The sequence below is a fragment of the Montipora foliosa genome, chromosome 2, assembly GCF_036669935.1.
Source record: "Montipora foliosa isolate CH-2021 chromosome 2, ASM3666993v2, whole genome shotgun sequence".
Taxonomy (NCBI): domain Eukaryota; kingdom Metazoa; phylum Cnidaria; class Anthozoa; order Scleractinia; family Acroporidae; genus Montipora; species Montipora foliosa.
In genome coordinates this window covers 45,450,314-45,461,949 of record NC_090870.1, presented here as the reverse complement: position 1 = coordinate 45,461,949, position 11,636 = coordinate 45,450,314, and the positions used below count along the sequence as shown (strand labels likewise).

The window sequence follows — 11,636 nt, the reverse complement described above, 5'->3', positions numbered from 1 at the left end:
TCTAGATGAGGAATCGTTGTGAGTTTTCCTTCTTACATCATGATGTGCTGTTTCATCGAAAATTTACGGGACCTCGTGCTCGGCGGCGTTCTGCTCAAATGCGATGCATTCTGGTAAAAACTGGTGGATGGTGCAGTGTATTCTGGATAATTATGATGCATTCTGGGAAAAAAGTGGTGAATTCGAGAATTCGTCCTACCTTCTCATGAACCCCGCAGAATATGTTGCTGCTCGTTTCTGCGCTCGCTCCGCAGCAAAATATTTTTAAGCATGGTCGGAAGAAATTAAGGTGGCTTACTACAGTTATCCGAAGAAAAAAATATCAAAATTTTGAAATCTGTGAAATTAAAGCAAAATGATGTCTCTTGTGAAGTGTTGATCACTGCAATTGATGTAAAATGTAATTTTACCTAACAAATAAATACAAATCAGGGGAAAACGCTTACTGTAGTGACGGACTTCCTGGAGGGGGGGACTGGAAACTAGGCATTTCAAAGGTTTTTTTTTTTTTAACCTAGCCGTACAACCAGGGTTAAAATTTTGCGAATTAGTAAACAACATATGGACAAAACCGTCAACATTTTTTTCAAAAAGTTCTATCAGACAGTTTTTCAGTTATTATTAAAATAGACGAAAATCGACGTTTAACTATTTATTTCTCTACATAATTATTTTTTCTCGCTTACGGAAATCCTGCAATTTTGAGGTGCGGTTGTACGGCTGGTTTTCGAGAAAAAAGCCTTTGAAGTGTCTAGTTTCCAGTCCCCCCTCCAGGAGCTCGGTCACTATGTTTAGCATTTTATATTTATTCATGTTGCCATAGAAACGGCATATACGTCAGCTTAACTATCAAATAACCGAAGTTCGTGTTGTTAACTTGCTTGCTACCATTTTTGGTGACAAAAGGATCAGGGGTTTTAGAGAAAAAGGTAAATGAAACATAGGTATCCAAAACTGTGTTCAGCCACCTTTAATTCTGCCACAACCTCGTTCCCAGGGCCTCCATTTTCGTTGATCGACAGAGACCCTGGGAACGAGGTTGAGTCTGTCGATCGACTCAAATTACACGCTCTCATGCAAATATTTATCAAAAATTTACGTGTAACCATCTTTGAATTTTTGCGAAACGGACGCTTGATTCCAACTCTGCAAATAAAATATGTACGTCCATTGCATGTTTTCAACAAAAAACGAAAATAATGTAACTGATCGTCCGGGACTTTCTGACAATGGCAAAAGTTAAGGCCAATCTGCAAAAAATTTCGTGACATACGGTATGTCGGATCCAGGTTGTTTAATCGGACTCTGAAAAATTTAATAAAGGGGGTAGTTTCTAAAAAAACTGTGGTGATGAGTCGGTAGGGAAGTAGTACGCAAAAATTTGGTTTTATCAACGGAGTTGATATGTAAATTGAACACCGTACAGGGCTTCTAAAAGCTGACGTTTCGAGCGTTAGCCCTTCGTCAGAGCGAATCGAGGAATTATGGGTTGTGTGTAGTTTTTGTAGTAGAGTAGGAGCTACGCTATTGGTGGTAACATCCTAACTAAAAAGTTCCCCTGTTTTTTTGTCACGTGTGAATGAAATTAGTGGAGGTTGAGAGAAGATTCTAGCAGTCTCGGGATTATTTTGGAGTAATTTAAAGTTATTAAGAATGATTGATTTTTTTTTAACATTCAAATGAGCATCACTAGATGGCTCCATTTTGCCCGCTCGGGTAGCCAATCACAATTATTTATTTTTATTATTATGATACTTTTGACTGTGTGATTATGAGGATGGAAATTGAGGGTGAATGGAATTGTGTCATTCTTATCCTTTTGTGACAGTAATCCCGAAAAGACATCATTGTCTTATCCTTTTGTAAAATGATGATGAAAATGATGATGACGTTCGTAATGCTGACTGTCGATCAAATTGTTGGGCACAATGATGGCCCGCTTTGACCACAGAGACAGGATAGCCACGTTTTTAGAAAAACTGGCACATCTCCTCGGATTTGCTGGAAAAGTCGGAGTCATCACTACATAGACGTCGAAGTCTAAGAAATTGAGAGTAAGGAATGAAGTTCTTGACATGAGATGGTGTGACGATGATTACAACAAATAACTTTGAGAATCGTTTGTAGTGTACACTGGTATATAAATCGTTGCCACTGATAGAATCCGAAATTTCCCAGGTATATTTAAGAGCCGGATGAAAAGAATTAACGGAGGTTATAAATTGATCAAGTTCGTCTCTGCTGGATGAAATAGCGCCGATGCAGTCGTCGATGTAACGGCCGTAGAGTTCAGGTTTGGGGCAGTTGCACTGATTAAACATTGGTGTTCAACATATCCTACAAAAAGTTTGGCATAGCTAGGTCCCATTCTTGTGCCCATCGCTACACCATTAATTTGTTTGTAATAGCTGCCGGCGAATGAAAAACAGTTAAGCGTTAAAACTAGTTCGGCAAGGCGGAGTAGCGTTTCCGAGCTTGGTTCTTTGACAGTGTGTTGATAGAAAAAAAAGTCTAAGTGCTTGAAGACCTTCGCTATTAGGAATGACTTTGTATAGAGATGTAATGTCCATGGTGAATTTAAGTTTGTATTGGCCGGAGAAATTTAAATCGCGGAAAACTTGTAGTGCTTGTGTACTGTCTATAATGATGGCAAAGATTTGACGATAGGCGTCATAATTCTGTCTAAGTAGCTAGAAATGAGTTCGGTAGGGCAACTACAGGCAGAAACGATAGGGCGACCTGGGTTGTTCGGTTTGTGAATTTTTGGCAAGAAGTAAATGCACGAAGTTCTAGGGGTGGTGATGATGAAATTGGTTGCAGTGTCCGGTAATTCTTGATTGACTGTAAGATTCTGAATGGTGTCTTTGACAAGTTTTTTATTTGTGGAGGTGAGATCTTTCTCGACTTTGGCATGAAACGAGGTGTCCGAAAGTTAACGAAATAACTACAGCGCCGCTTTTGTCGGCCGATTTGACAACTATGTCATTGCGTTTACTAAGATTTTTAAGCGCCGCCCACTCTTCCGAGGAAAGGTTGGAAAATTTAGTGTTACGATTGAATTTAAGTTTGTGAATGTCATGATGACATTTTTTGGTGAAAAAATCTAAAGAGGCAAATTGTCCCTCTGGGGGAGTCCATTTAGATTTGCGAACTTGAAGTGCTTCAAAAATATCTTTGTCCGAAGTGACCGAATCATCCTCTTTGTCATGGAAAAAGGCTTTTAAATGAACGCGGCGAAGGAATTGAATATTGACGAGCTCGTTTGCCCAGGAACCCAATATGATCCCGTAAAACTAAGCTCTACTTATTCAGTCTGAAGAATTGATATTTCAAGCAACAAACATTTTATTTTTGACAATACAAAGCGTCTTACATATCCCCAAATGCGCCTGAAAAGTATCGGGGCTTTCGAGAAACGCCCGCTGGGCCTTTAACTAAGAAACAATCGTAGATTCATATTAAAGCTTTTTTAGTTTCGTAAATTTCTGCGCTGAATTTTCAATTTATATCTGCCTTTTTTGTGATTCCTTCCTCGTGTGAGTTGTCGTTAAAGACATCATATCCTCTTTCGTAAGGAAAAGGGAGGGATATTGGGATATTTACCATACGAGGAAACAGAGTCGGCGTGCCGCGAACAATCGTGGAACAGAATCGTGCCCAGTCTACCGGCCCTTCGACACCATACCCCTCCGGTCCGACAACACCAATGAGAGGCCAGGAATCTGCAGCGCAGTATTGAGTGAAACATACCCTTCTTGAGCGACTCGAATTGTTGGGGCGAGAGGCATGCGCAGTGCGCACATGATGGAATGACGCACCGCCGGCTGGCACTTCGATATCCACTGCATTTCTGGGGTTAAAGTTTGTATCGTTGATCGCTGACACAAAAACGCCGTCTTGAAAGTGAGAGAAGAGTGGTTGTTTGTGAGTTCCCGGGACAACCTGTAGACATCCTTATAAGAACAAAGGAGACAAACAGCAAGCGTTACAACTCTTCACAAAGTATTTCCCTCATAAAAGACTGTTCACGAACTGAGGGCTGTGAATAGAAACTCAAGATTGTATAGACTTTGTCCAATTTACGAAATAGGTTATGACGCCAAGTCAAAAGCTCAAGCCTGGACTCTTCGTTTTATCATATTGTTATGACACTATTCAATCGACAGTGGTAGAGCAAGCTGTAGCATTCATGGTAGATTACCTGTGTTTAACATCTTTTATGTTTTTGACATTCATATTAATTTACCGATTTACAGGGCCAATGAAAAGAAATCAATAAAACACTAGAGCAGAAGAGTAACAAAGGAGTCGTCAAGAATCCCAACTGACCGGAGGGAAATCAGTTGGCTACATATATTCAAATGCAGTCGAGATGTTGAACTAGGGACAACCAGGATCAAATGAAAGGAGTGCGGGTCAGAACGGGTACGGGCCTCAATCACACGCAGCGGCCATGTTGAGTCCCAAGGGATTGAAAACTTGTGTTTTTCCTCACCGAAACTCGTTCCCAAACATTTCAACTCGAGGCTCGGGGTACGAAATCTATTGTCTGTGGCCAATATGGCCACCGTACGAATAAGGCCCATTGAACCCGAGCTGTCCGGATAACAAGTCAAGCGCCCTAACCAATGAGCCGCACTACCTCCTCATACTTAACGGGCTTACAAGCCTTATAACAATGTCACAACGATAGAATGGTAAGCTCGCTTCAAAATCCAAATCCTCTTGCGGGCTTCACACGTGAACTGTCTCTTTAAAAAATCACCAGCAATTGTATTTCACTTTTACTTTTTCTTGTCATTTTAGTGCTCAATTTGTCTTTGTAGTATTAGCAAGAGCTGTAGAGAAGTGAAAAGCTAAGATAGAGGATGGCTAACTAACATACTGGGTGAGGTGTGTGTTTTATTGTGGTGTGTATTTTATTGCGTTTTCATTGGGGTGAATTAAATTAATTTCAGTACAGTAACATTGCATGACGATACTGGGTCCTTACCATTTTCCACAGTAGAGTCATCTACGGCCAGCCCTACAGTAACTATGCTGTCATTCGTATGCGGGAGAAATGCCCAGTCTTGGTGCCACTTGATTCCTCCTGAGCCATCTTCACCGGGAAGTTTCATGTGAATTTTCTCTTGCATAATGTAACGAATCGAAGGGCTGTCAACCTGAAATGGGTGTAGCATTTAAAGCAGGAATTTAAGCAACAGAGAACTTAAAACTGTGATAAATACATAAACCTAGTCTACCACCAATCAATAAAAATTTATCCTTGAAATTTCTCCTAAAAACGTCTTTAAGCAAAGGCCTTTTTTAAAAATTCATCATTATAACGAATAAAAAATAACGGGGGAAAAAGAATCGTTTAAAGCTGCTTAATATATAAAAAGTCTTTTCCTGTTCTGTTCGTGGATTGGTAAGTCCTGGAAGGAAATAGTTTCTAGATGTCGGAAGGGTGTACGTTCTAAAAGTATCGAAGTTTTCTGGAACATTAATTCTTACGGTAGCCAACATTGAAAGGCAAGTCAATATACGTCTTGTATATTCTTACAATATCATTCATTTAATTCAGTAAAACTGAATATCCCACCCTCACCTTTATCGAGTTCTCCACTCTCGATCCCAAATAATTTCTCTTTCGTGTATATTATGATAGGGCGCACACTTAAGACTCGAGGCTCAGGTGACAAGAGTCTTAAATTTAGTGGTCTGATTCGACTTTATGAGTCTTCTCCGAATCTGCTAAGCCCTAGAATGGCCAGCTTTTATCAGTGCCCAGGCGTCTTCTTCAGTTATTTTATGCTTCCATTCAAATTCCATAATCCCATACGTTACTTCCCGGTGATCTGGTGACGTAATTAGGAGGACTGGGGAGAAAAATTTTATCGCCCTATCCCACAACCGCGCGCGGCCTTGAATGTTATTTCCGAATTCAGCATGGCAGAGACGATGTTAGATCTTGGCAGTTTCCACTTGAATGTTTATTCAGTAACAGGAAATGTGGGAGACACGGAATGATCTGTTGAGTTTTGGTGATGGAATTTGGAAACAAAACCTAAGGCCGTGCGCGGTTGTGGGATACGGCTTTAAAATTTTTCTTCCCAATCCTCCAAATTACGCCACCAGATCACCTGGTAAATCAAACACAACACTAGCATTGGGAGTTCAGGGACTGCCTGTAATCATACCAGTTGTGAAATGATGTCGAGAAGTTTAGGATGTCGTAACGCTTTGTGCCAAACAGGGTGTATCAACGAAGGGCATATGATTCGTGAACGCTTTAACAGCGATTTGCTGGATGAATGGCCTTCACTGAAGATAAAATACTTATCTGATTTCGTTTTCCTCGTGCTCCTATGAATAAAAAAAAAAAAAAAAAGAACAACAAATTATTGACTTAATTCCTGACGGATTTAGATCAACGGTTTTTGGTTACAAATTTTCAAATTGGTTCTTTAATATTTCCATTAGTTTTCAGTTCGGTCATTTGAAATCTATGACTAGACACCTGCACAACCATTTTACAATATCATAAGTTTTTTATTTTAAATGCAGGAATGTTTCAAAGAAGAAATCGAAACAAGGATGAGAAGATGGAATGCAAAATCGTTTAATTCGTTCCAGTCCAGGCCATATTCGAACAGTGGTATTTCTGGCTAATCTCTACATGTACCTGTATGTACAACAACCGTCGAAGTACCTTTGATTTACGGCTGCTTGTTGCTAACATGGTCCTATACACCATAACCCTTTTTGAGACGGATATCTCGCCGTCCAACCACATTTGCTGAAGAGAATCTGAGGACAAATCGCGATACCGGGAGCTCTCAGCTGTACTTTAGCGAAGAATGCATAGTTGTATTTTTAACAATAGTTTTGGGACGGGTTTGTTCCAAAGGGTTATAGTCCTTATTCAAGAAGTTTTGAGAATCCAGTCATTTGCTTATAATGCGCCTATCAGATCGAAACTTCAACATCCCCCCCCCCCCCTTTCCCGGGCAAACCACGGGCGTTTGATTATCGTCTGTGCCCAGGGAGTGGGGAATTTGACCTGCGTGGGGTGGGGAAAATTGAACCGGAAGAGTCAGGTTTCAATTTTTTTTTATCGGGCGTCGAAGTCGCTAACAGCCATAAAACACGTGTTTACATGGTTTCGACGAGATGGAAGAGTTTAAAGGAAGAGATATAGCATTTGTGAGCAATTGGCTTACAAAAAAGGTCTTCAAAAGTTGGGGACAGATAGACAAATCCGAAGGCAGGGTAAGGCATTTGAACACTATTTTGGCCCGAGGGGGGCGGGAATTTGAACCATCCGATCTTCAAAAGTTCAAATGCCCGTGGTTTGCCCGGGGGGGGGGGGGGGGAAGGATGTTGAAGTTTCGTGTTGATCGGTGAATAAGCTTACTTGAAAGGCAATACGTTCACTTTACTAATCATAGAAATTACAATTTCCTACACTGTGATTGGTTGAAAAAACTCATATTTTTCACTAATTCATTTGTCAAGTTGTTATCGGACAGTTCAATAAAGCCAATAACATTCAAATTTGTAGTTTAAATCAACCAATCACAACCTTGGCTTCAATCACCATAGAAACAGTGTACAGACTCCTAAATTGGGGATTTCTTTCGTTCATTCCATCTTGCTTGCTTTCTTTCTTTCTTTCTTTCAGAGCGACATTAAATAATTTACACCTCCTTTGTCCGTCTTTTAATGCAAATTTTGCCTTTCTTTCATAACTTGGCTCTTCTTCTTTTCTCGGAAATTGTAATTTTGATGATTAATTGGCAAGAGGACTCTGTGTCGTCCAATTCAGTCTGTAATCATACTCGTGATAAACAAATTGGACTCCAACGTATAGCTTGGCTTTGTACTTGTTTATTTTGTTTTTGTATTATGCTGTACACTATTTTCGTTGTAAATCTCAAAATATAAGCAACATAAGCCTTTTCAAACTTTTCAATTTATTTATCACCGAATTGGAAGAGTCAAATTCCCAAATTGTGCGCAAATCAAAGTTCTTGTATACATGTACAAGCTTAGATAAACCTAAAAATACTATCACTTAATGGGAGGGGCCTAAATAAGACCTCGAAGCGAAGACAAGCATTTAGATGGCTCCATCAACAGAAAGTAGATGTTATTTTTCTACAGGAAACATACTCGTCCATACAAACTATATAAATTTATGGAAATCCGAATTGGGCGGAAATTAATTTTTTCGCCAGCCATGGATCAACAACACATAGCCGTGGTGTAATGATATTGTTCAAACCGCGACTTGATGTAACGATTGAAAAAATTATTTCTGACAAAAATGGTAGATATATTTTAGCAGAAGCAATTGTAGATAAATCAAAATTTGTTTTCCTAAATATTTATGCGCCAAACGATCCAGCACAGCAAGTTAAGTTTCTTTGGGACTTTTCTACATCAACTTTGAACAAAGTTGTTAATGAAAAGGTGTTCCTTGGTGGAGATTTTAATTGTGCCCTAAGTAACATTGATAAACGTGGAGGGCACTCCTTTGAGACCAAAAAAGTAGTCATCAAAGAAATCAACGAAATAACAAGGACCTTAATTTGATCTTGTAGATATGTGGAGACAAAAGCACTCCGGTACTCCGGGCTACAAGTGGAGCAATACATCTTTGAACATTCAATGCAGATTAGCTTTATATTTCTTTCCGTCTCGAAACATACAGCACTTAATTACCGACTGCCAAATAGCTTCTAACATTTTTTCAGATCATTCGGTACTACAGCTTTGTATAAACTATCAAGCAAATTTAAAGCGGGGGCCAGGATTTTGAAAATTCATGAACTCGTTTAATACTCACTGACAAAGAATATTTGGAGCAAAATGTGAAGATCTCGTAGATAAAGGGTTATTTTGGGAAATGATAAAAACAGAAATCAGGGCCACAACGATCTTGTTCGGGAAACAAAAAGCTAGACAAAACGAGATGAAGAGAAGAAGCTTTCTCAACAGCTCAGTACCTTGCAAGAACAGCTAAGAGCTAATTTTACGGTTGGCATCAAAACTGAAATGGATCGCGACAAGAACAAACTTTAAAAAAATACGGCACTTGAAACTCAGAGCGAAATGCTCCGCAGCAAAGCTAGGTGGTATGAATTCGGTGAAAAAAATTGCAAGTATTTTTATAATTTAGAAAAAAGAAATCATAGGAAAAAACACATTACTTCGCTGACTTCCGAAAACGGTACGATTTTCTCTGATCCCAAATCAATCCTAGAAGAAGAAGTCAACTTCTATGGAAAAATTTATCAATCCAAACAAACAAATCCAGAAAACAAAACGTTTGCATCGTTTTTTAAATATAGAAGGACTTACATTCCTTGACGATGCTGAGGCTAACCAGTGCCAAGGACTCTTAACCTTAGAAGAATGTGCGAAAGTAATTAGCAGTTTTCAAAATGATAAAACACCTGGATCTGATGGCTTCACCGTTGAGTTCTATCGTCGTTTTTGGCATCTGCTAGGAAAATTCATGGCAGAGAGTTTTAATTTTGCCTTTCAAACAGGGCGTTTGTCAATCTCCCACAGACTAGGAATTATTTCACTTATTCCCAAAAAGGACAAGAACTTAGAATTCTTCAAAAAATGGAGACCAATAACCTTGCTCAATACCGATTATAAATTAGCTACTATAAAGATATTGCAACGCGCCTAGAAAATATATTACCACAGATAATTCACCCGTGCCAAGCTGGTTACATAAAAAGAATGAAGGGTTAGTTTCTAAAGAAACTGTGGTGCTGCGTCGGTGGGGAAGTAGTATACAAAAATTTGGTTTTATCAACGGAGTTGATAATGTAAATTGGCCACCGTACAGAGATTCTAAAAGCTGACGTTTCGAGCGTTAGCCCTTCGTCAGAGCGAATCGAGGGATTATGGGTTACGTGTAGTTTTTATAGTAGAGTAGGAGCTACGCTATTGGTGGTAACATGGCAACGTGAAAAATAGGATATATTAGTTAAATGAAAAGCGTTCGTTAATACCGTGAGGATTAAGGGTGCCGATTTGAAAGATGAATTTTTGTTCCAGATTCTTGCGGCTTTCCGTCGTACCTAGATGTAGGAAAAGGCCGGAGATAGCCATGTGTTTTTTGGAGTGGTAAGGCAGATTAAAATGGCGAGCGACTGGCTTGGATGCATCCTTGTCATTCTTCTCAACATCGCGAAGGTGTTCACGGAATCGGTCACCTAGTCGTCTACCTGTCTCACCAATGTATAATTTATTGCATAACGTGCATAACGTGCATAAACGTTGCCTACGTTTTTGTCGCGTTTGAATGAAATAAGTGGAGGTTGCGAAAAGATTCTACTAGTCTCGGGATCATTTTGGAGTAATTTAAAATTACTAAGAATGATGCTTTTGACTGCGTGATTATGAGGATGGAAAGTGAGGGTGAATGGAATTCTGTCATTCTTATCTTTTTGTGGCGTTTGTAGTGATGACTGTCGATCAAATTGTTGGGCGCGATGATGGCCCGCTTTGACCACAGAGACAGGATAGCCACGTTTTTCGAAGAACTGGCACATCTCCTCTGATTTGCTGGAAAAATCGGAGTCATCACTACATAGACGTCGAAGTCTAAGAAATTGAGAATAAGGGATGGAGTTCTTGACATGTGATGGATGTGACGATGAATACAACAAATAACTGTGTGAATCAGTAGGTTAGTTAGAAGTAAGTGAATCAGTAAGTTAGTTAGAAGCGTGAATCAGTAAGCGTGAATCAGTAAGTTAGTTAGAAGCGCGCTCAAAACTAACGAGCAACCCGGCACTTTCAAATGCGCGCGCTCACGGTGCAAAACTTGTCTTTACATTGTTAACACTAGCAAGATATCGGGACCTAAGCGATCTGTTAAGATCACCGATCGTTTCACATGTACCTCCGCAAATGTCATTTATTGCATAACCTGCACGTTATGCAATAAATTATACATTGGTGAGACAGGTAGACGACTAGGTGACCGATTCCGTGAACACCTTCGCGATGTTGAGAAGAATGACAAGGATGCATCCAAGCCAGTCGCTCGCCATTTTAATCTGCCTTACCACTCCAAAAAACACATGGCTATCTCCGGCCTTTTCCTACATCTAGGTACGACGGAAAGCCGCAAGAATCTGGAACAAAAATTCATCTTTCAAATCGGCACCCTTAATCCTCACGGTATTAACGAACGCTTTTCATTTAACTAATATATTCCTATTTTTCACGTTGCCATGTTACCACCAATAGCGTAGCTCCTACTCTACTATAAAAACTACACGTAACCCATAATCCCTCGATTCGCTCTGACGAAGGGCTAACGCTCGAAACGTCAGCTTTTAGAATCTCTGTACGGTGGCCAATTTACATTATCAACTCCGTTGATAAAAGCAAATTTTTGGTTACATAAAAGGCAGATATGTAGGAGAATGCATCAGAATGATTTCCGATAATGTCGTTCACTAGACAGCAAAATGTGCCGGGTGCAGCAGTGTTCCTTGACTGACTTCGAAAAAGCCTTCGATTCAATTGAATAAAACTACCTGAAAAAATGTTTAGAAGTTCTTCGCTTTGGCCCTCAACTTCGACAACGGATAAAAGCCTTTTGCAACGACATCTCT

At 39.7% G+C, this 11,636-nt stretch overlaps 1 protein-coding gene across 1 annotated transcript in view; it reads right to left on the bottom strand.

The window, feature by feature from the left end:
- Positions 1 to 3,333: 3,333 nt before the first annotated feature.
- Positions 3,334 to 11,636, bottom strand: part of LOC137990865 (probable alpha-ketoglutarate-dependent hypophosphite dioxygenase) — a 15,989-nt gene continuing 7,686 nt past the window's right edge. The window contains exons 3-5 of the mRNA XM_068835971.1: positions 6,186 to 6,351; positions 4,994 to 5,165; positions 3,334 to 3,953 (exon numbers count right to left, since the gene is read on the bottom strand). Of these exons, the coding sequence (XP_068692072.1) occupies positions 3,499 to 3,953; positions 4,994 to 5,165; positions 6,186 to 6,351 (793 nt within the window). The 3' untranslated portion in view covers positions 3,334 to 3,498. The remainder of the gene's footprint in view (positions 3,954 to 4,993; positions 5,166 to 6,185; positions 6,352 to 11,636) is intronic.